General features: G+C 34.6%; 1 protein-coding gene across 1 annotated transcript in view; it reads right to left on the reverse strand.

Moving 5' to 3' along the window:
• The window catches only part of SLC38A6 (solute carrier family 38 member 6), a 74,532-nt gene that overhangs the window by 16,296 nt on the left and 32,994 nt on the right, over window positions 1-25,242 (reverse strand). Inside the window, exons 6-8 of the mRNA XM_060096096.1 lie at window positions 17,827-17,905; window positions 4,507-4,589; window positions 3,977-4,035 (exon numbers count right to left, since the gene is read on the reverse strand). Coding sequence (XP_059952079.1) covers window positions 3,977-4,035; window positions 4,507-4,589; window positions 17,827-17,905 — 221 coding nt within the window. The remainder of the gene's footprint in view (window positions 1-3,976; window positions 4,036-4,506; window positions 4,590-17,826; window positions 17,906-25,242) is intronic.

The raw sequence follows: 25,242 nt of genomic DNA on the forward strand, positions 1-25,242 counted from the left end.
CGGAGCACCTAAGCCCACACGCCACAACTACTGAGCTTGCGCGCCTCAACTAGAGAGCCCATGTGCTGCAAACTACAGAGCCCATGCGCTCTGGAGCCCACGTGCTCTGGAGCCCACGTGCCCTGGAACCTGCTCATTGACAATGCACCTGGTTACCCTAGAGCTCTGATGGAGATGTGCAACAAGATTCATGTTGTTTTCATGCCTCCTAACACAACATCCATTCTGCAGCCCATGGACTGAGGAGTAATATTGACTTTCAAGTCTTATTCTTTAAGAAACAATTGCATAAGGCTATAGTTGCTGGAGATGGTGATTCCTCTGATGGAGCTGAGCAAAGTAAACTGAAAACCATCTGGAAAGGATTCATCATTCTAGATGCCATTAAGTGCATATGTGATTCATGGGAAAAGATCAAAATATCAACTTTAACAGAAGTTTGGAAGAAGTTGATTCCAACCCTCATGGATGACTTTGAGGGGTTCAAGACTTCAGTGGAGGAAGTCACTACAGATGTGGTGGAAAGAGCAAGAGAACTAGAATTAGAAGTGAAGCCTGAAGATGTGACTGAATTGCTGCAATCTCATGACAAAACTTGAATGGGTCCAGAGTTGCTTTTTATGGATGAGCAAAGAAAGTGGTTTCTTGAGATGGAATCTACTCCTGGTGAAGATGCTGTGAAGACTGTTGAGATGAATACAAAGGATTTACAATATTACATGAACTTAACTGATAAAGCAGTGGCAGGGTTTGAAAAGATTGACTCCAATTTTGAAAGAAGTTCTACTGTGGAAGCAGCATTGCATGCTGCAGGAAATCACTCATGAAAGGAAGGGCCAATTGATGCAGCAAACTTCACTGTTGTCTTATTTTAAGAAATTGTCACAGCCTCCCCAACCTTTAGCAACCACCACCCTGATCAGTCAGCAGCCATCAATATCGAGTGAAGACCTTCCACCAGCAAAAAAGATTACAACTCGCTGAAGGCTCAGATGATGACTAGCATTTTTTAGCAATTTTTTTCTTTTACATTATAGGTTATTGCAAGATATTGAATATAGTTCCCTGTGCCATACAGTAGGTTCTTGTCATTTACCTATTTTATATATAGTATGTGTATCTGTTAATCTCAAATTCCTAATTTACCCCTCCCCCTCTTTCCCTTTGGTAATCATAAGATTGTTTTCTGTGTCTGTGAGTCTGCTTCTGTTTTGTAAATAAGTTCATTTGTGTCATTTTTTTTAGATTTCACATGTAAGTGATATCATATGATCTTTGTCTTTCTCTGTCTGACTTACTTCATTTAGTATGTTAATCTCTAGGTCTATCCATGTTGCTGCAAATGGCATTATTTCATTCTTTTTATGTCTGAGTAAGAGATAAAGTATTTTTAAATTAAGGTATGTACATTGTTTTCTTAGACATAATGCTATTGTACACTTAATAGTCTACAGTATAGGGTAAACATAACTTTTATATGCACTGGGAAACCAAAAACTTTGTGTCACTCGCTTTGTTACAATACTAGGTTTATTGCAGTGGTCTGGAATCAAACCCGCAATATCTCTGAGGTACGCCTATATGCCAATTAAAAAGAGACTTAAGAAGAAAGTATATGGTGTCTTCACTGTCCCATTGTAGACCAAATTTAAATTGTGCTCCTAGGTAAAGTCTGAGCGGACGGTTTGTAAAGCATAATAAATGCAGAATAAGGGTATTATTTCCATATGACAGCTACAGTAGGAATCTGCATCAAATTAAAGAGTATCTGCCATGACAGAAATGAAAACTGTGAAAACTACAATAGACATGTTGTATCAATACATTTTACCTGCTTCAAATTATTGGCTATAAAAACCAAATTACTCCTAACTATGCAATGCTTGAGTGGTCAATTATCTGTGAGGAAAATATTCAATGTGTGTACACTGATTCTCTTTAATATCCATATGTTCATTTGCAAATATAGGCCACTCTAAACCATGTAGATGCTTCTCAACAATCAAACTATGATGAAATTATTTGTTGTTTCCCTCTTAATGTGGCACCTATAAAGTGTGTTTATGGATGTTAAGTAAACTTATTGTGGTAATCATCTCGCAATATATGTAAGTCGTCATTATGCTGCACACCTTAAACTTACGCAGCGCTGTAAGTTTATATCTTTATAATGTCAACTATATCTCAATAAAATAGAAAAAAATCTTTTAAAAAAAGTGTATGTTCCGGCTTCCCTGGTGGCACAGTGGTTAAGAATCTGCCTGCCAACTCAGGGGACATGGGCTTGAGCCCTGGTCCGGGAAGATCCCACATGCCCTGAAGCAACTAAGCCCATGTGCCACAACTACTGAGCCTGTGCTCTAGAGCCTGCAAGACACAACTACTGAGCTCACATGCCACAACTACTGAGCCTGTGCTCTAGAGCCTGCAAGACACAACTACTGAGCTCACGTGCCACAACTACTGAAGCCCGTGCTCCTAGAGCCCGTCTCGTGCTCGGCAACAAGAGAAGCCACCGCAACGAAGAGTAGCCCCTGCTCGCCACAACTAGAGAAAGTCCACACGCAGCAATGAAGACCCAATGCAGCCCCCCAAAATTAAATAAATAAATAAGACCAGTAGGATATTAGAAATGAAAAAAAGAATTATTAGCAATAGATTATTTATTTTAAAAAGTGTATGTTCAATTCACTTACTTGTAAGATACAAGTTGGGCAATTTTTGCAGGGGAGGGCAATGATTTTAATGTTGATAAATTCAACAAATGATTAAATGTAAGCACTGTTAAGTATTTTTAGTTTTAAGAGCATTCACTGAAGTATAAATATTTCTGTACACTGAAACCAGGGTCACTTTCACTTCATTTAAATAATCTAAAGTTGTTTTATCCTTGTATCCCAGAAGATAGTTTAGCCTAAGTTAAATGCATCCTAAATGTTTTGACAGCTTGGAAATCTGGTTCTATTATATGGTTTAACTAATAATGTGATGTCTTGCTCTTTTGGACAGCATTTTTCTTTCATTCATTTCTCAATAACAAAGGAGAGTTTAAATAAGCTTATGATTTTAAGAGTTTAATCAAGCCATTTAGGTATGTATCTTGGCAAGTTTAAAATGTTTAATCCTACTTAAGGTTTGACAGACTGACTATGGAATAAACTTCTAAGCAAAAAGAAAAAGGATATTTTTTTCCAAAATTTCACACAAAAATACAGTCTTTGGAATGTTAAAATCTGTTTTAGAAGAATTTTAAAGAAATAAGAAATTCAAATTCTCTTTTATCTTTAAAAAAATTCTCTTATCTTTATATTAAATTATTTTATAACTATTAGAATAAAGTTTACCATCTAAGCGATATTTTTCCTACGTTATAACAAAAATGAGCTAATTTAAAAAAACATTCCACATGTGAAAAAAAAATTTCTTTGCAGCAGGCTTTTCATGAGAGCTTAACCACGCTGAATAAACCAGACCAGATAGAATTCAGGCACTCCAATTCTTACTAGATCTCATCAACGGTTAAGCCCCTGAAGCTATGGCTTCATTAATGGAACAAAGTTTCAAAAATTAAGATGACTAGGACCAAATTGATTTTACGGATTAGAACCAGCCTGATTCTCATGCTTGAGTATCCCCCAAAACACACACATACACACACAATATTGTACAGAAATAAATGGATACATACACCTAGCCAAAGAATTATACTCCATCTAAGGTTTTAACAGAATTGGTATGTTCTTCTCTCTAGTTAACCAGAAGAGAAACTGAATTTGAAATGCTATTCTAGCTAAGCCTCTTCAAAAATAGATACAATGAAGGAAACAGTTTTGCAGAATAAAAGTGCTTTTAATAACACGTTGAAATAAAATGGGATACCTTCCCCAAACAAAACAGAGTTAAGAGAAAAAAGACATTAACACAATGAGTTCAATTTTAGTGAGGAGATAAGCAATACACTATATTTTAAACTTACCACAAGAGCAAAGAACACCATAAAGAAAAATGATAAACTACTTGTGTAGCCAAGAAAGCCTGTAAAATAACAGTAAAATAAAAAGCAATTTATAAGGAAAGTGATCCTAACGTGCAGCTAAAGCTATACATCTTGGGCATGTTTTTTATTACAGTGCTTGGTATCTGGGGCTTAGGGCTGAGAATAACAACATTCCAACTAACTGTCACAGATCATTTATGTAGCTCTGTACAGCAGAATTGGAACTGGCTTACCACTAATGGTACACTGTAAGGAAAGGCTGCTCTTTAATGTTCCGTTGTAAAGGTTTTATTTTAGTGGGGCAGACAAAATACTACTGCAAACCAAGTAATAGGTTAACTAGGCAGGGCTGAAAGCTGAACAACCTAAAAGTCCAAGTTCAAAATTATTCACAACCACCTTCTGCTAAAAATGTGGTACTATGAAATTTAAAAGCCCCTTAATAGTATTTTCTTTCTTTCTTTTTCTTTTCTTCTAAACAAATAATGTCCTCTTCTATAAAGACTTACCTATTTTAGGAAGAAGTGCGAGAGGGAACACAATGGCAACACAAATGATTATTAGCAGTGTTTCTCCATCAAGATACCAAGACCTATTAGGAAAAAAAGTTCTATTTTAGGCACAGGACTTCAGCGTTTGTGTTTACACACACACACACACACACACACACACACACACACTCATCAGTATAACCATTACAACCACCCATTAGGAAAAGCCTACTTCTTTTTGTTAAAATACTTCCTTGTGGGATCCTATTATTCTTGTTAATGAATTCACATTTTAAAATGTATCAAAACAATGAGATGACATTTTTCAGCTACCAAATTAGCAAATATTTTAAAGTAAGATAATAGACAATGTGAGTGAAGAGTGATGAGATGTACACAAAAGTAGTGAAAGTATAAACTGTGTAAATTACCTTTCTGGAAAGCAGTTTAGCAATAGATACTGAGAGCCTTAAGATATTTGACACTTAACAAATGACTATTAAAAATAAGAAAACAATCACCAATAAGAACATTTTTGTAAAAAGATGTTTACTGAAAACATTTAAAATAATGAAAATTGGAAACAAACATCTAAGACCATGACAATTTTAAAATAAATTATGAGACTATGGGACAATCATAAAAAACATTTTATAAGTATAATAATATACTGAATATATCATAAATATATTTAGTATGATAACACGTTTGAGGGAAAATATAGATTCATTAAAAATGGGGGCCTCCCTGGTGGCGCAAGTGGTTGAGAGTCCGCCTGCCGATGCAGGGGATACGGGTTCGTGCCCCGGTCTGGGAGGATCCCATATGCCGCGGAGCGGCTGGGCCCGTGAGCCATGGCCGCTGAGCCTGCGCGTCCGGAGCCTGTGCTCCGCAACGGGGGAGGCCACAACAGTGAGAGGCCCGCATACCGAAAAAAAAAAAAAAAAAAAAAAAAAAAAAAAAAAAAGGAAAGGAACTGCAATATATTGGTAGCCATTATCCCTGGGTGGTAGAATGATGGGTACTTTTTCTTCTTTATAGTTTTCCATATTTTTCAAATTTTCAGGAAAGGGCATGAACTACCAGGAGAAAACATATGACATTTTTCATATAAAGGCAATAGAATAATGAATGAGAAAAGGTAGATTAAAAGTGTGATAGTGTATTTGACTTTTTAAAAAAAAATGGATGCACATTTTAAAAAAGTCAGAAAGATATACTTAAAATACCAAAAGTGGATATCTCCATGTAGCAGCATCAAGAAATTTTTATTTTATTTACTGGTTGCATATACATGGTTTTAATTTTTCAATATAAAAATACATGTGTTGAAGTTTTTAAAAATTAGACAATTCCCCCAAGACTTTAATAGTAAAGACTTTGCTTTAGTACATAAAAATTAAACAATTCGTGAAAGAAGTACAACTAGTAAATACACATGAAGAAAAACCCAATCTCTGGTGCTAATTAAAGAAATAAATAATAAGGCTATAGAAATTAAATGAGTAAAAATATTAAAAAAAATAATATTCAAGGATGTGGAATAATTGGTCCTTCACACATTGCTAGTGATCTTGTCAATTAGCATTATCTTTTGGAAAAACATTGATAATATGTACAAAGGACAATAAAAATGTGGAAATCTACTCTAAGAGAATAATCTAAAATATAAAGAATTCTATGTGCGTGAAGCTGTGACTACAACATTATTATAATATTAGAAAGTTGAGGGAAAATCCTATATATCTAACAATAGAAAATGTTTACGTCAAAAACAGCACACTCCTTTTAAAAAATTTTTTATTGGATCTATGTATATGTATAACTGATTCATTTTGCTGTACACCTGAAACTAACACATTGTAAATCAACTATACTCCAATAAAAAATTTTTTAAAAAAGCACACTCAATGGAATATTAAGCAGCTTTTGAAAAAAACACTTAGTAAAATAGAAAATATTAATGATAGAAATATAAAATAAATATTATTAACTATGTTTGAAAAATGCTTTTTGGGAAAAATTCAAAGGAAATAAAATGATAACAGTGATTAGGTAAGAGACGGTATTATGCATAATTTTTATTTGCTTTCTCTTCTAAATTTTCTGCAATGTAGCTGTCATATTTTTACACTGAAACATATGCATATATACACATGCACAATGGTAACAAAGTAAAATTCATGCTAATATGAGAGCTGGGAGCATCGAAGACAATAGGTATTACTTTTTCAAGTCATTTGGTAGATGCTCTCAAAATTTCCAATTGGCTATAATGTATCCTTTCACTACCAGATAGCCAAAGTCTCCCACTGCCTGTTAAATAAAGAAAATGGACAAATTCCTAGAAACGTACAACATACGAAGACTGAATCAGGAAGAACTAAAAAATACGAACAGACCAATAATGAGTAAGAACACTGAATCAGTAATCAAAAACCCACCAACAAAGAAAAGCCCAGGACCCATGGTTTTACTGGTGAATTCTACCAAACATTTCAAGAAAAATTAATGCCACTACTTCTCAAACTCTTCCCAAAAACTGGAGCAGAGTGAAAACTCCCAAACTCATTTTATGAGGCCAGCATACCCTACTGTCAAAGCCACATAAGGACACTGCAAAAAAAACAAAACTACAGACCAATAACCCTGGTGAATATATTACAAAAATTCTCAACAAAATATTAGCAAACTGAATTCAACAGCACATTAAAAGGATCATACACTATGATCAAGTGGGATTTATCTATGGGATGCAAGGGTGGATCAACATATGAAAATCAATCAACATGATATAGCACATTAATAGAATGAAAGATAAAAATCATATGATCATCTCAGTAGCTGCAAAAAAAAAGCATGTGACAAAATACAATATCCTTTCATGATAAAAACCTTCAACAAATTTGACATAGAGGGAACAAATCTCAATATAATAAAGGCTATAGGTTGAATGCTTCTTCTCTAAGATCAGGAACAAGACCGGGGTGCCTACTCTTACCACTCTCATTCAACATAGTTGAATAGTTGTTCCACTCTTATTCAACATTCAACACAGAAGTCTTAGCTAGAGCAATCAGGCAAGAGAAAGAAATAAATGGCATACAAATTGGAAAAGAAGTAAATCTGTCTTTATTTGTGGATATGATCTTATATATAGAAAATCCTGAAGACTGCAACCAAAAAACTGTTAGAGCTAATCAACAAATTATGTAAAGTTGAAGGATACAAAATCAACATACAGAAATCAGTTGTATTTTTATAAACTAACAAAGAAATATCTGAAAAAGAAATAAAGAAAACAATCCCATTCACAATAGCATGAAAGCAATAAAATACTTATGACTATTTAACAAAGGAAGTGAAAGATTAGTACACTGAAAACTATAAGGCTTAAATGGAAGAAATTGAAGACACAGACAAATGGAAATATATCCAGTCTGTGTTCATGGATCAGAAGAATCAATAGTGTTAAAATGTCCATACTATCCAAAGCTATCTATAGAGTCAATGAAATTGCTATCAAATTCCAATGACATTATTTCCCAAAATAGAACAATCCTAAAATTTGTATGGAACCACAAAAGACTCCAAATAGCCAAAGCAATCCTGAGAAAGAAAACAAAGCTGACTTCAAACTATACTACAAAGCTTTAGTAATCAAAACAATATAGTACTGGCATAAAAATAGACACACAGACCAACAGAACAGACTAGAGAGCCTAGGAATACCCCCTCCCCACCCCATATACTGTCAACTAATAGTCAACAAAGGATCCAAGAATATTCAGTGGGGAAAGAAGTCTTTTCAATAAATTGTACTGAGAAAATTGGATAGCCATATACAGAAAAATGAAATCTATCTTACAGCATTCACAAAAATTAACTTGAAATAGATTAAGACTTAAATGTAAGACCTGAAACTATAAAACTTATAGAAGAAAACACAAGGAAAAAGCTTCTTGACATTGGTCGTGGCAACAGTTTTTTTTTTAATACGACACCAAAAGCACAAGCAACAAAAGCAAAAATGAAAGGAACTATATCAAAATAAAAAGCTTCCGTACAGCAAAAGAAACAATCAACAAAATGAAAAGGCAATCTACAGAATGGAAGAAAATATTTCCAAATCATATATCTGATAAGAGACTAATATTCAAAATATATAAAGAACTCACACAGTTCAATAGCAAAAAATCAAACAATCCAATTTTAAAATGGGCAGAGGAAATAGACATTTTTTTTCTCCAAAGAAGATATATGAATGGCCAACAGGTATGTGAAAAGATGATCAACATCTCTAATCATCAGGGAAATACAAATCAAAAGTACAATGAAATATCACCTCACACCTGTTAGTATAGGTATCATCAAAAAGACAAGAGAGGGACTTCCCTGGCAGTCCAGTGGTTAAGACTTCGCCCTCCAATGCAGGGGGTGTGGGTTCGATCCCTGGTCAGGGAGCTAAGATCCCACATGCCTCGCGGCCAAAAAACCAAAATATAAAACAGAAGCAATATTGTAACAAATTCAATAAAGACTTTAAAAATGATCCACATAAAAAAATCTTTTTAAAAAAAGACAAGAGATAACAAGTATTGACAAGGATATGGAGAAAAGGGAAGACTTGTGCACTGTTGGTGGGAATGTGAATTGGTTCAGTCACTATGGAAGACAGTATGTTGGTTCCTCAAAAAATTAAAAACAGAACTACCATATGATTGGTCCAACAATCCTACTTCTGGGCATACATCTAAAGGAAATTAAAACAGGATATCAAAAAGATATCTGTACTCCCATGTTTATTGCAGCATTATTCACAGTAGCCAAGATATGGAAACAACCTAAGTGTCTGTCAATGGATGAATCGATAAAGAAGATGTGGTGCATACACGCACAACAATGGAATATTATTCAGTCATGAGAAAGAAAGAAATTTTGCCATTTGTGATAACATCAACAGACCAATGTGAGCATTATGCTAAGTGAGATAAGTCAGACAGAAAAAGACAAATACTGTATATCACATATTTGTGGAATCTAAAAAAGCTGAACTTGTAGAAACAGAGTAGAATGGTGGTTAGCAGGGGCTGGTGGGTAGGGGGACTGAGGAGATGTTGATCAAATGGTATAAACTTGCAGGTAGAGGATGAATAAGTTCTGGGAATCTAATGTAAAGCAATGTGATTATAGTTAACATAACTCTTTTATATACTTGGAAGTTGCTAAGAGACTGGATGTTAAATGTTCTCACTACAGAAAAGAAATGATAAGTATGTAAGGTAATGGAGATATTAGCTAACACTACAGTGGTAATCATACCACAGTATATAAGTTTATCAAATCTACATGTTGGACACCTTAAACTTACACAATGTTGTTATATGTAAATATCTCACTTTAAAAAAAAAAGGAAAGGTTTTCCTCTACATGGGCTTCAGGCCATGGCTTCTAACACAAACTTAATGATTCACTGTGTCTCTTTTACACCTTGGTGTATGAAGAAGTCCTCTTTAATGTATCTTTAAAAGGTACTATTGGTCTTCCCTGGGTGTGCGATTTCGATCCCTGGTCAGGGAACTAAGATCATGCATGCCATGCAGTGCAGCCAAAAAATAAAAAAAGATACACAATAAAAGGTACTTTTGGGTGCTGACAACTTCCTCTTTAACAGAACAAGAGAAGGAGCAACAGCAGAAGCAACACCATGAGCACAGCTCACCCTTCTCCACCCTAACTCATGTCTTTAGGAAATGCATGTGCCAGAAACTAAAACCTACACATAAGTATTTCTAGCTAATGGGCCTGCATTTGCACATGCCCCTCAAGTCCTGGTATGCAGGAGGTTCTAAGAGCGTGCAGAGATTACAACTACAACATGACACTCCTCGGCACATTCATCTTCTAATCACTCTTGAATACCTATGAAAATGGGAACTTCAAAATAACCCTCACTGAAGAACACCTGGCAACTAAATTTCTGAAGCTGGCAAAAAGCCCAGGGCTCTATGCCTGAAATCTCCTTCCTTCTGGGACCCAAAAGAGACTCACACAGTTGCAGCGCAAGGAAAAAAAAAGGCCCAGAGGCGCACCAAAGTAGATTCCATCTGTTAATTCTGCTGTCCCTGCTGTCACGAAGGGAGAGCTGGGCAAAGGGAGCACGTTAATCCTCAGGACCAAAGACTCTTTTCTCCTGTATAAGAATCTTAGGAACACTGAAATTCTGAACTTTATAACAAACACTATACTTTATAACTTTATAATTTCAGATCACAATTCACTCATGTCTGTAGAAGCCACATGACTGCCCAGAGCACTGAACTGGGGGCCAGAAGATAACTTCACCTCCTCCCAGCGGTTAACTCAGAATCACAGAGTTATGGAATGTTAGAGCTAGAAGGGACCTCAGAGATCATCTGGTTCAACAACTTCATTCTATGTCTGCAAAATCAGCAAAAGGATGAAGATGATCTTAGTAATAGAAGCAATGGAAATACTCTCTATTCTTCAATAGTCACTCTGAATTTATGGTATTTTTTCAGATACTGCCTCATTTTTCTCAAGATTGTGATTTCTTTACATTCTCTTCACAGGATTAAACTTTTAATTCCTAATATTAAAAAGAACTATTGCAAAAAATAGTTTCTCTATCCCTCGTCTGGCTACTGGTTAATATTAATCATTTCTTATCTTTATTAAGTTATCTTAATACAGACAATTATAATTACAATGCTTTTATTTACCATTCATCAAAAATAAAGGCATTGGGGCTTCCCTGGTGGCGCAGTGGTTGAGAGTCCGCCTGCCGATGCAGGGGACACGGGTTCGTGCCCCAGACCAGGAGGATCCCACATGCCGCAGAGTGGCTGGGCCCGTGAGCCATGACCGCTGAGCCTGCGTGTATGGAGTCTGTGCTCCGCAACGGGAGAGGCCACAACAGTGAGAGGTCCGCGTACCGCAAAAAAAATAAATAAAAAAAATAATAAAGGCATTGAGCTGCAAGAGCTGCTTGTAAATCTTGGAGATTAATCCTTTGTCAGTTGCTTCATTTGCAAATATTTTCTCCCATTCTGAGGGTTGTCTTTGGGTCTTGCTTATGATTTCCTTTGCTGTGCAAAAGCTTTGAAGTTTCATTAGGTCCCATGTGTTTATTTTTGTTTTTATTTCCATTTCTCTAGGAGGTGGGTCAAAAAGGATCTTGCTGTCATTTATGTCATAGAGTGTTCTGCCTATGTTTTCCTCTAAGGGCTTGATAGTCTGGCCTTACATTTAGGTCTTGCATCCATTTTGAGTTTATTTTTGTGTATGGTGTCAGGGAGTGTTCTAATTTCATACTTTTATATGTACCTGTCCAGTTTTCCCAGCACCACTTATTGAAGAGGCTGTCTTTTCTCCACTGTATATTCTTGCCTCCTTTATCAAAGATAAGGTGACCATATGTGCATAGGTTTATCTCTGGGCTTTCTATCCTGTTCCATTGATCCATATTTCTGTTTTTGTGCCAGTACCATACTGTCTTGATTACTGTAGCTTTGTAGTATAGTCTGAAGTCAGGGAGCCTGATTCCTCCAGCTCCATTTTTCTTTCTCAAGATTGCTTTGGCTATTCGGGGTCTTTTGTGTTTCCATACAAATTGTGAAATTTTTTGTTCTAGTTCTCTGACAAATGCCAGTGGTAGTTTGATACGGATTGCATTGAATCTGTAGATTGCTTTGGGTAGTAGAGTCATTTTCACAATGTTGATTCTGCCAATCCAAGAACATGGTATATCTCTCCATCTATTTGTATCAGCTTTAATTTCTTTCATCAGTGTCTTATAATTTTCTGCATACAGGTCTTTTGTCTCCTCAGGTAGGTTTATTCCTAGATATTTTATTCTTTTTGTTGCAACAAAACAACCCAATCCAAAAATGGGCAGAAGACCTAAATAGACATTTCTCCAAAGAAGATATGCAGATTGCCAACAAACACATGAAAGAATGCTCAACACCATTAATCATTAGAGAAATGCAAATCAAAACTACAATGAGGTATCATCTCGCACTGATCAGAATGGCCATCATCAAGAAATCTAGAAACAATAAATGCTGGAGAGGGTGTGGAGAAAAGGGAACACTCTTGCATTGCTGGTGGGAATGTAAATTGATACAGCCACTATGGAGAACAGTATGCAGGTTCCTTAAAAAAATAAAACTAGAACTACCATATGACCCAGCAATCCCACTACTGGGCATATACCCTGAGAAAACCATAATTCAAAAAGAGTCATGTACCAAAATGTTCATTGCAGCTCTATTTACAATAGCCAGGACATGGAAGCAACCTAAGTGTCCATCATCGGATGAATGGATAAAGAAGATGTGGCACATATATACAATGGAATATTACTCAGCCATAAAAAGAAACGAAATTGAGTTATTTGTAGTGAGGTGGATGGACTTGGAGTCTGTCATAAAGAGTGAAGTAAGTCAGAAGGAGAAAAACAAATACCGTATGCTAACAGATATATATGGAATCTAAGGGAAAAAAAAAAGGTTATGAAGAGCCTAGGGGTAAGACAGGAATAAAGACACAGATCTACTAGAGAATGAACTTGAGGATATGGGGAGGGGGAAGGGTAAGCTGTGACAAAGTGAGAGAGTGGCGTGGACATATATACACTACCAAATGTAAAACAGATAGCTAGTGGGAAGCAGCCGCATAGCACAGGGAGATCAGCTCGGTGGTTTGTGACAACCTAGAGGGGTGGGATAGGGAGGGTGGGAGGGAGGGAGATGCAAGAAGCAAGAGATATGGGAACATATGTATATGTATAACTGATTCCCTTTGTTATAAAGCAGAAACTAACACACCATTGTAAAGCAATTATACTCCAATAAAGATGTTAAAAATAAATAAATAAATAAATAAATAAATAAATAAAGGCAATACAGTAATGCACAGTAAAGTTAGTTTAAATTTCACGTGCATGTCACAGTCAACTGAATTGTGCTTGGCAATGGATATTTTCCAAGGAACAGAAATGATTAAACTTACAAAATAAAACTGCAGCTTGAGAAATACAAGCCAGTACAAAGAAATTGCAAAAGCACATTTTATAACTCAAGATTTTAGAAGAATATGCTAACCTGAAAATTTTTCCTAAGTGGGGGAAAAAAGAGTTATCTAACAAAACCCCTATTTTCCTACTGTGATCTATTGTAAATATACACTCTCTTCAAGCCAAAAGAATTAGAGTAAAAAGTTTTATACTTCCTGGAAAACTTGTTTGATCTGTGGATTTAATCCTATATGATAAAAATGTTCCAAGTATGAAATATAGAGTATAGATCCTTAGCTGTATTGCAAATGCTTTGGCATGCAGATTTTTTCCCGTATTTTAATGAAAACCAGATTTATTTATAAGTTGCTTTAATTTCATTCTCGAATGGAACAAGAGTATCATATGTTCTGAATTAGGATCTTACTCACATCCCATATCAATTATGTAACTCAAATGCAAGACAACTTAATTGTGTCAATCATATTCCGCTGACAAGATCATTAAATGTTAACAGAGAGCTTCCAACTTTTAACAGTCATAGATTTCTTGAATAGAAGTTATTCTATGAAAAATATAGATGCCTCATAAAAATTTGGTATAAGTATTATAACTTCTGACTTCTAATAATATTTTTTGAAATTAGGATATTATGAAAATAAAGTTTCTTTTTGATAACATCTTTATAAAGGTTTAGTTTTCACAAAGGCACATCAAATCTCACGGATAACACAGAAAATAAGCACAACAGAAAATTCTTAACTGCAATGCATTGTAATTCAAACCCTAAAAGTTTATCAATATCAGATTAATCTCACAGAAGAAATATTTCTGTGTAACTCTACCTAGAAATAAATTGCCCAGATAGTTAAATCAATTACCATAACATTTGTGTCTTAATTATTTTACAGCATTAAGGTTTAAAGACTAATGATTTAACTGCATTCTAACCAATTAATATAATTAGTCACTTACTAATGCTTTTCAAAACTTTGAAATCCAAAATAAGTGAATATACATTACATTTAAAACAAGATGAGGCTGTTAAAAAGATGTGCAATTTTAAAACGTCATAACAGAGATGATGCAAACTGGCCACAGTATTTTGAAGTATACAGTTTTAAGAATTCATTTCTGACATGTAAAAATAACATTTTTATCAATTTTCTACTAATATGAATAAGATGGGGTTAATTTTTATTTGTTTCTTTAAACAAATCAGAGAAAAAAAACCCAATAAAGTAAATGACAACTGATTTAAAATGAAGCTATGGTAAAAGCATCACTTTTAGAAAAAGAAGACCTAAGTTTTAACAGTTCTGTCACATACTACCTTAATTATTTCTAAAATTTTATATGTATTTTTGTCCTTGTGATATATGACAATAAAAAAGAAAATAAAGAGAAGTCACCAAATTCAGGACCAAGAAAAAGGAGAACAAATGTGACAACTAGTATGATTAACATAGTTTATGCAATGCATTCAAATATGACTCTGACCTTCCTGGCAGTCAGAGCAAATAGGGAAAAACTACCTTTATATAGTTATTATTACTGGAATTCCTTCTTTTTCTTTTTTTTTTTTTTTGAGGTATAACTGACATACGACATTATGGAGTTGCTTAATTCTCCACATTTACACTATGCTATCAGCTTACAAAAGCATGTATATTTATAATATCTTATTTGGTCATCTCAACAACTTTGTTAAGAAGGCAGTACTGGCACCACCATTATGCCAGATGAAGAAACCTCAGGCCCCAAATTAAATTATATGGCCCAAAGAAGTTAATTTCCCGAGGTTACTGAATATGAAATGGAGAGAATTTACCCTTAGTCTAACATTCTTTATTTCACCTCTTATTGCCTTGAGTTCTTAGCCCTAAATTAGAAATTTATTGCATAGAATTAAAAAAAATTTTTATACAGCAGGTTCTTGTTATCTATTTTATACGTATTAGTGTATATATGTCAATCCCAATCTCCCAATTCATCCCACCACGACCCTGCTCCCTGCCGCTTTCCCCCTTTGGTGTCCATACGTTTGTTCTGTGCATAGAACTTTTTGAGTAATAGAAGTTGCCCTCAATATTTTTACAGCAAATACAAAAGCAAATTTCACATAAGTATGTCATTTAGCAACTGTTGATCAAAATAAGAGCAAAAAACTTAAAAGTAACTAGATAAAACTATAGATAAAATTTTTAAAAAGGTAGCTGTATCAGATGTGATAATGAACGTGGAAACCTATACAAAGTGCTATACAAAGGCACAATATCTTCCGATAATGAAAAATCATTAAGGACTTCTACTTACCTTTTTTCAATCACATATTCTTGATGGTTCCTATTCAGATTTAAACTATACCATATTTTCCTTATAAATATGTATTTGCAGTTGTCTAAGTAGAATCCTTTCATGGAAGCCAACTTGTAAAATCTAAAACTCAATTTCGAAAACTTGCCCTGCAGTCCAGAACAAGTTCAAATATTGGAGCAAAACAACCAAACATTTAAATCTAAAAGTCTGACGGGTTTTAGTGTTGTGGTTTAGAAACTATATATAATAATTTGATGACAATTAAAAGGATTCATTTAGCCTTTTCAAGTTTATTTTTCTAAAAATTTCATGTTATACGTAGTAAAAGGAAAAGTATAATTAATTTGGGTTTTTTCTGCCATAAAAAAGAGATGAGCCAATAGTCTTTAGAACCCAGTATTTTTTTTAACATCTTTATTGGAGTATAATTGCTTTACAATGTTGTGTTAGTTTCTGCTGTATAACAAAGTGAATCAGGTATATGTATACATATATCCCCATATCCCCTCCCACTTGCATCTCCCTCCCACCCTCCCTATCCCACCCCTCTAGGTGGTCACAAAGTACTGAGCTGATCTCCCTGTGCTATGCAGCTGCTTCCCACTAGCTATCTGTTTTACATTTGGTAGTGTATGTATGTCCATGCTACTCTCTCACTTCCTCCCAGCTTACCCTTCCCCCTCCCCGTGTCCTCAAGTCCATTCTCTACATCTGCGTCTTTCTGTCCTGCCCCTAGGTTCATTAGAACCATTTTTGTTTTTTAGACTCCATATATACGTGTTAGCATACGGTATTTGTTTTTCTCTTTCTGATTTACTTCACTCTGTATAAAAGACTCCAGGTCCATCCACCTCACTACAAATAACTCAATTTCATTTTTTTATGGCTGAGTAATATTCCATTGTATATATGTGCCACATCTTCTTTATCCATTCATCCGATGATGGACACTTAGGTTGCTTCCATGTCCTGGCTATTGTAAATAGAGCTGCAATGAACACTGTGGTACATGTCTCTTTTTGAATTATGGTTTTCTCAGGGTATATGCCCAGTAGTGGGATTGCTGGGTCATATGGTAGTTCTATTTTTAGTTTTTTAAGGAACCTCCATACTGTTCTCCATAGTGGCTGTACCAATTTACATTCCCACCAACAGCGCAAGAGTGTTCCCTTTTCTCCACACCCTCTCCAGCATTTATTGTTTGTAGATTTTTTGATGATGGCCATTCTGACTGATGTGAGGTGATACCTCATTGTAGTTTTGATTTGCATTTCTCTAATGATTAGCGATGTTGAGCATCCTTTCATGTGTTTGTTGGCAATCTGTATATCTTCTTTGGAAAAATGTCTATTTAGGTCTTCTGCCCATTTTTGGATTGGGTTGTTTGTTTTTTTGATATTGAGCTGCCCAGTATTTTTAAAATAAGAAAGGAGAAGGGCAGTGTAACATGGTTTAATATTGTTTATAATATTGTTAAAAAACAGGAAATGAAACAAATTTTTTCTAATAATGCTTTATAACAGGATCTTACACAAGTATGTTGTAATGTTATCACTCTGATTTATCTTTATCACTATGGTTTGCTGAAAAGTGGCAGCAGTATTATCCACTCCCCTCCTCTAAGACCTTCACTGTCGGTGCTTTCTGCCTTCTCCCATCCCCCACCCAATCTTTCATATCCAGAAATTTCTCCTTTACTCTTCTCCAAGAGCTAGCTCATACCTGTCCTGCCTTTTCATGCCCCCATGGAATGCAAGAATTACACTGGCACATCAGAGGGTTCACAGTGCAGTGCTCTGCACATAATGGAGCATCACTAGACATCTGCAGAGTGTTTTCTTCTCTTATTACTCTGCCTCTGCCTAATTTGTAAGTGTCTTGAGGGCAGGGGCTACATTTATTTTACTTCACACAAGGGCTTAACATATATTTATTGAATTAATAAATGAATGGATACAATGTGAAATATTTTTTCTTACCCACTATGGTCTCCAGAAAAAAATTCTGAAATAGCAGCAGGAAGCTCTGTTTTAATAATTAAAAGATAAGATGACATAGCTGCAAACAGAATAAAAAGAGTTCCTATTAGAATTCTGTAATTTTTAACCATTTAAAGAACAATCTATCCAGAAATATGGATGTCCATTTGGGCTATGACAGCATGTAGAAGATTAATTCATACTGCACTATCCTCAAAGATAGATATATACCAGGAATGGCGATAAATAACCTTGTAGAGAAGAATAATTGGTAAGTTCATTAGGTATCTTTTGTTTACATTTCAAGTCCAAGGCAAACGATTTAGGTAAAAGAAAGGGTCTTGATTATAGGCCACTTATAAATGAAATTTTGCTTGAAGTTTGGCCAAAACTCTTAATGTTATTCCCCTGTCCAAGGCATTAGCGGTTAGTTTAGCAACGTTTGATATAGATACAGGAGATAAATAAGTATAGCTAATAAGTTTGATTATTTGTTCTTTCTTACTAGAGAGAGACCTCCCCCCAGAAGTTTCACTTCCTCTCTCTCCTTTTCTCTGCCACTGTCCTCCCACACACATTTTGGACACGTTATTATAAAACAATAACAAAATGCACCGTGAGTTATATTTTAAGTTGTCCTCTAAAACAGATGAGAAAAGATTCAATTGCAACTATTAAGCATATTAAAGAGACAAAGCTTATAACTTTTATTCCATTTTATTAACAGGGCTCATCTGTATTATGCAATCAAAACCTGAAGCTAGCATTATTCTCACATTCTATCAGACAGGATCCAAGAACTTTTATAGCATTTTAATAATGATCCTATTTCTGGTATAGCTATAAAAAAAAACCCCACATCTTATTAACCTTCCATCATATACTAGGAAATGTTTAATATGGTTACAGAATACAGAACTCATTTATATGTAAATACTTGAGTTTAAACTTAAATGTTTAAGTATATAGAAACCCAGATGATTTAGAGTCAGTTTAACAGAGTAATAATCTCTGTTTCCCCCAGAGATTAAGTATATATTAAAAAAAGAGCCAACAAGAATATGTCCATGAAGAATAGAGTGTACTCTGTGTGCATGTTAATTTTATTACTTATTTATATTTCAGGAAACATTTCACTTTCTCCTTGGACCTACAAAAACTAAGAACACAAATGAATGCCAAGTCTGAACGGCAAAAATCTGGGGAAAAACTGATTAAAAGGCTCAAAGAGTTTAAGAAGAAGAATGTATGTTTCTCAATAAACATATTTAAAAGTAGCTGAACTTCACAATTATTACAGTGCTGTGTGACCACTCGACCCTGGAGGAAAAAAAAAGCATATATACTAGTTTGTGTATAAATTTACATGAAGATAGGCAATGCTTACATATACTAACACATACACTCTCTCTTTTTTTTTTTTTTTGGTAAAACAACATGTACTTATGGCAAAGTAAAATTTAGAACAGTTAAGTAAATAGTCACTTCTCTGCAATGAAAATATACATATTCACATTTTCCAGTTTATGACTATTTCTTTTTTTCCAGCAGAAGTACAGCTGTTGAAATAAAGCCTTTTCCTCAGCAGAAGTACAGTACATTTCTCCAAACTCTCTGTTAGTTATGGGACATTACAATTAATCGTATGTGAAAAGGTATTCTAAGTTGTTCATATTCTCATAAGGAAAAATGCTACCAATTTGGTACAGAACAGAAGGAAGGTTTAGATTAACCTTCTCCACTAAAGGATTTGGGGGTCTTTGTTTATAATACTTTATCTATTCCAAAGAATCATACACATATGGTGTGATGATGAAAATCATGAACTGAATATTCTGAAACTGGCCTAGAGCTACTTAAATATATCTTGCAAGGAAAAAAAAAAGTACTTGAAAACAAGGAATGCAGACTTCCTACACAATGTAATTTATTATCTGCCCATCAGTCTTTCTTGCTTGGATTAATCCAATACCACATGCTTTTCTAAAGTTTCAGACATTCATCTCTTTCAGTAATTTTCTATTATTTCTTTTAGATCTTTAGTTGTAAAAAGCTTCAGTGAATATGAGATCATATTTCTTCCTAATATACAATCTGTCATTCTTCCCAGAATTTCTATTAGCCCCTGGCTAATCATTTGATCACTTTTATCCTCTGTTGTAGCCTTAACTCTTTGGTTTTCAAATGGGAGTCCTATTTCATTAGATTCCAGTCCGAAGAATCATGTATATTTCAAGAAATATGAACTCACCAAACATATGTTTCTCTCTCAGAAAAAAAGATCTCAGCATACAAGATATAAATATAATAAAACATGTAAAATACTGCTTCTTAGAGAATGCTGGTGTTTGTTTTAAGAGCTACAAAACCACAGAGCTCATGATGGGGAAAAACTCCACTGATTAAGCAAGTAAAACAAAGAAAGACACTATCCTTTTCACTGTCTAGATTATTTTTTCCTAACCACAAGAAAACTTTCATGCAAGGACTAGCACCTTAACATATTATATGTAGTACAGAGACAAACAAAAATTACTGAATATACATTAAGTTAGGAATACTTCTTAGATTTACATAAAAAGAACAGTCAGCTCAATAAAATAAAGGGGAAAAGTTTTAAAGATATAAATTCAATAGGAATGCTCATATATCCATTGTTTTTAACCCAAAGGTTCACTAGCTCCAAAAGTTGCTTGCCACACCTTTCATCTCATGTCTCCTATTAATAGCATAAGGAAGTGTTTAAGGAATTATCTTAGAGACAGGTCGTAAGCAAGAACTTGTAAATGATTTTTGCTGACATTGATACACAGTATAGACTCCTAATATAAGACACACCACGTTGTCCTTTAAATTAATAGCTGTAACAGGGTCATCCACAAGAGCCATGGTTATAGCTAAGTGGTTCTGGCCTTCATACCACCAAAGCCAGAATTAGGGCTAGAAGACATACCTTGGTGACAGGTATTCAACCATTACAAATCATTTAGTTTCACCATATTAACTAAATAGGTATTCTTTTCTCCTTCATTTTAAACATAACAAATAGAACTCATTTAATAGAAACTGCCCTGGGAGGGAAATAAAAAATCTGTCAACTTAATCGAAACACAGAAGTTGAAAGTATTCTTTAAAAACCATGTGGAGAAGCAACTGTTCTATTAAGAAATGACTAAAATAGGGTAAAATTTGATTAGGCAATAGCAAGTAGTAAGGTATTAATATTGGTTGATCTAATCATAAAGAGAAACACATGAGTTGGGAGCATGGAGGCTGAGGGGAGAGATGTCAAAAACACAAAAGGGAAAAGTGCTCTGGAGGAGAAGAATTATAAGAACAGCGAACATTTGGGGGCTTAGTATGCCTGTTCTAAGTGATTTGCAAGTTATTTCCTCATTTAAAGTTAAGTGTAAATTTATTTCCTCACCACGAACCTGTGAGGTAGATATTATTTATTTCACAGGTGAGGAAATGGAGGCACAAAGAGTTAACTTGCCCAAGCTAGTGATGGTGGAAGCAGCCCATCTGGCTTGAGAAATCTGCACTATTAACTGTTACGTTATGAGAAAGTGCAGAGAAGCAAAGTGGAGAAGAAATCCACCACAGGAAAAAGAAATAAGAAAAGTCTATCAAAAGGACCACTCCCCAGCATTCTTCTTTTTTTTTTAAATCACCATTTAAACAACAAATTGCTTCCGAATGCTGAGTTTAGCAGTTGGGTTCAAAGAAAATAAAGAATTTCTACAACACAGAACATTAGTTAGAAGCATTAAAAACACTTATAATGTTCATTTCACTTTGAGATGTATTTTCATTTCAGTTTGTAGCTGGTTTGGTAAAGTGTTTAGTCAAGATTCCTCAGACAGGCTAAGGAGTTTCATGATAGGATTACTGCATTTACCACTATGATTCTATTGCATCTACAGCTATTACTGTAGTTCAGAAGAGAAAGTGTCTGGTTCTCACATATTTGAGATATTAACACTACACTGAAATTGAAAAAAATTAATACAAAAACCAATTCTTCTTCCCACAAACTCTGTACTCTCATAGGCTACTTTTCCCAGGACTCCCTTAAAAAAAAAAAAAAGACAAAGCTTCAATTGGAGTGTGGACCTAAGAAACCATTAGTTTACAAAAATAATTATCCTTTTTGTTAAACACTTAAAAACACGTATGAAGATCAGATTATGTAGATCTATTTCAAAAACAGAATTAGCTTTTCAGCACTTGGAAGAAGTTCAGCAACTTCTTGAAGGATTAGTCAGCCAGCTCTAAACAGATATACTATGGGAGGAAATAATAAGTTTGCCTTTCCTGCTAAGAGGGATTCAGTTTTACTTCAAACATGTTTTTAGTCATGGACAGCAACTGGTTTATTCTATTTAATGTGTCTTATTAACCTGGTGTTCCTACTAAATGTCCAAATGCCACTGAAATTATATCTCCATTCAAAATAATACACAACACAATCTCTCTCATTTTTAAAAAAGACTTTAAAAAACTCTGAAAACAAGGTCATTTCCCTAATTTGTGCACAAATGGAAATCAAAAATATATGGAGGAACTTTTCCCTCCATAACCCTAGGGAAATATATATCTTTGTTTTACTATTTATCAAGATCTTAAACTTGAATAAAAACTGACCAGAATATTTACTATTCTGAGAACCCTATAATTAAACTTCAATTAACAATTGTTACTAAGAAATACATTATTTTCAAAACCTTTTTAAAGTGACATATAACCAGTAAATTTTGTCAAAGGAAGGACTTGTAAGAAATACCCCCCTTCCAAATTTCCTTTATTTCTCCTATTCTAAGACAGTGCTTTCTAGAATTTCTGGACAATACTATTCAGGCCTCAAAAAAGCCGCAGTTTGACTACAGATGAGATGACCAGCAGATGGCGTTGTAACAGCACTCCCAATCCCTGTATCCCAGGAGATGGTACAAACCAGTAATTCTAAAAGACTTCAGTTACCTTACCAAAAAAAAAAAAAAAAAAAAAAAATATATATATATATATATATACACACACACACACACACACACACACACACACACACATACATATATATATATATATATATATATATATATATATATATATATATTTCAGTAAGAAAGTAAAGCCAAAGGGTTTCTAACTTAATATTAAATCACGATTTTGAAAAATACTGAGAATTTGAAATTTTTATAGTTCTCAACTGAGAATGATCTTATTTATACCTTTCTGCTTATGAGATTTAGAAATTGTGCTACTTGACCACATAAAAGGGCTGCTGAGTTTCTCTTAAAACTTACAGATACCCAAACTGAGGCGTTAATCAAGGCTGCTGGAGTAGGTCTGTGGGATCTCTGCCAGGCTGGAAAATCTGAGTCATTCTAGCAATTTCAGCAGGTTTCAGTAAGTCTACTAATGTTTAGGGTTCCCCTTTCAAAATATGTAACAGTGACTCACTCTTTATTCTCCTTTAAAGAACTAAGGAAAGAATATGCTATCCATAGTGGTCCTTCATATTCTAAAAGAGCAAAATAAGAATTTAACGTACTCCCAGGAGCCACTCACCTTGCATTTTGAGTTGGGCAAGATATGAAACCAGAAAGGACATCAATTAACTTCACTTTTATCACATACTCATCAGAGTTAACAGGACTTTCAACTTGACTAAAGATGATTTGAGGTTTACTGCTTGATTTCTAGGGATATTTTAGCCAACTGAGTGGTCTATCTCTGGAGTTCAAACACTTGTGAAACTACTTACCTTGGTTTTTAGGAAAAGAATCTCATAATGCAACACAATTAGAGGAACTATGTGGAAACTACCTGTACTTATTTGCTATTAACAGTTCTTAATCCTTTAACTTGTAGTCCACTAAATTCAAACTCTCAGCCAGAGTTCTCTTCCCTCTAACAGCATTAAATATTAAAACTCCCAGATGCTTCTTTTCTGACTTTATGTCCAAGCAACAATGACTCTCAGCAAATGCCCCTCCAGTGCCTGAGGCATCGGGCAGCTGGGGGCTCTCCGGCTCTGGCTCTGGCTCTGGCTTATTTTGGGCCCCTAATTCATCAGTGTTGGGAGGCAATCAGGAATTGCTTCGAAGTAGTATTTTACTACAGTGGCTCTCCATTTTCTAAAGGTAATGGTTTCCATAACCCTAGAAAAAGAGTGCTAAATTTAGTGAGTCACATTTTTTTCTATTATAAAGTTTAGAGATTTTTCAAAGACAGTAGGTCTTTCCAATCTATTTGTCAGACTACACTAGTGCCCTGTGACTAATACTTGGTGTGTGATTGTACTGAGGAAGAAAGGTTTTCTGTGAAGTTCTGACAGTCGATTTTTCCCTAAAGAAACCATATGCTCACTTATGCATTTTGTGCGGTCTTCTCTTGCCAGTTGATCTTCCTTTTTTAAAGGAATACCAAACCAGGTCACTGGCTTTTCCTTCTCTCCCTCCTTCTCTTATTCCTTACTTTCTTCCTATAATAAATAAGATTTATTAAACACCTACTAAGTGCTAGGTACTTAAGAGCATAAATGAATGAGCAAAGTTACTTAGATATGTGGAATACAAAGATGTAGGGAATAAACTGAGTCTTACTAAAAGATCCATGTAACAAATATTGATCAAGGACAATTCATCATCATCTTGCTTCTAAAGGCCCCTGTTTCATTTTTCTCATAGATTCACCAGGGGCATAGAATCCCAAGAAAACTGAGAAATGTTTAAATGTTACAAAGAATAAGAGTCAGGAAGCATTAATCTAAGACATGATTATCCAACCTGAAAGCAGAAGATTTTAAAATACTTTATCTATTTTACATAAATAAGATCTAACTCTCCTCAATATTTTCAACCTTTTAATTTTTATATAATTCTAAACTATAAACCACTCTACAGGCTTTCAAGTTTCTTTCTATCATTTATATAGTATATAAAATTGTCTCCTTGAAGCAAAATCTTAGGCTTTTAAACAGAATTTTTTAAATTGTCTCATTCATTCAACAAATATTATTTATTGAGTTCCTCTACCAGAAACTAGGTCAAGTTATGAAAACACATAGTTCCTGTCCCCAAGGAGTTTAAAAAATCCTCAACATTTAATCTTTTCATAGCTTTTCAAGCATTTACTATATCAGAGCAGAAAGAACAAAGCCTTTAGAAGTAGACAAAGTGAGATTTGAGACCTGGCTGTATTAAGGGGTAAAGGTAAGCAAGTCATTTATCCCTTCTGAGCACTGATTTCAACCTCTGTAAAACGAGGATATCATCTACCCTGAAGAGCTGTTGTAAGTATAATTAAAGTGTCTAGGAGGAGGCTTGACCTAAAGACAATCTATTATATTATTTTTCATTTCTAAACAACCACTGAAAAACTCCAAGCATTTATACTAATAGTGAATATACT

This window comes from Mesoplodon densirostris, chromosome 4 (genome assembly GCF_025265405.1).
Source record: "Mesoplodon densirostris isolate mMesDen1 chromosome 4, mMesDen1 primary haplotype, whole genome shotgun sequence".
NCBI lineage: Eukaryota > Metazoa > Chordata > Mammalia > Artiodactyla > Ziphiidae > Mesoplodon > Mesoplodon densirostris.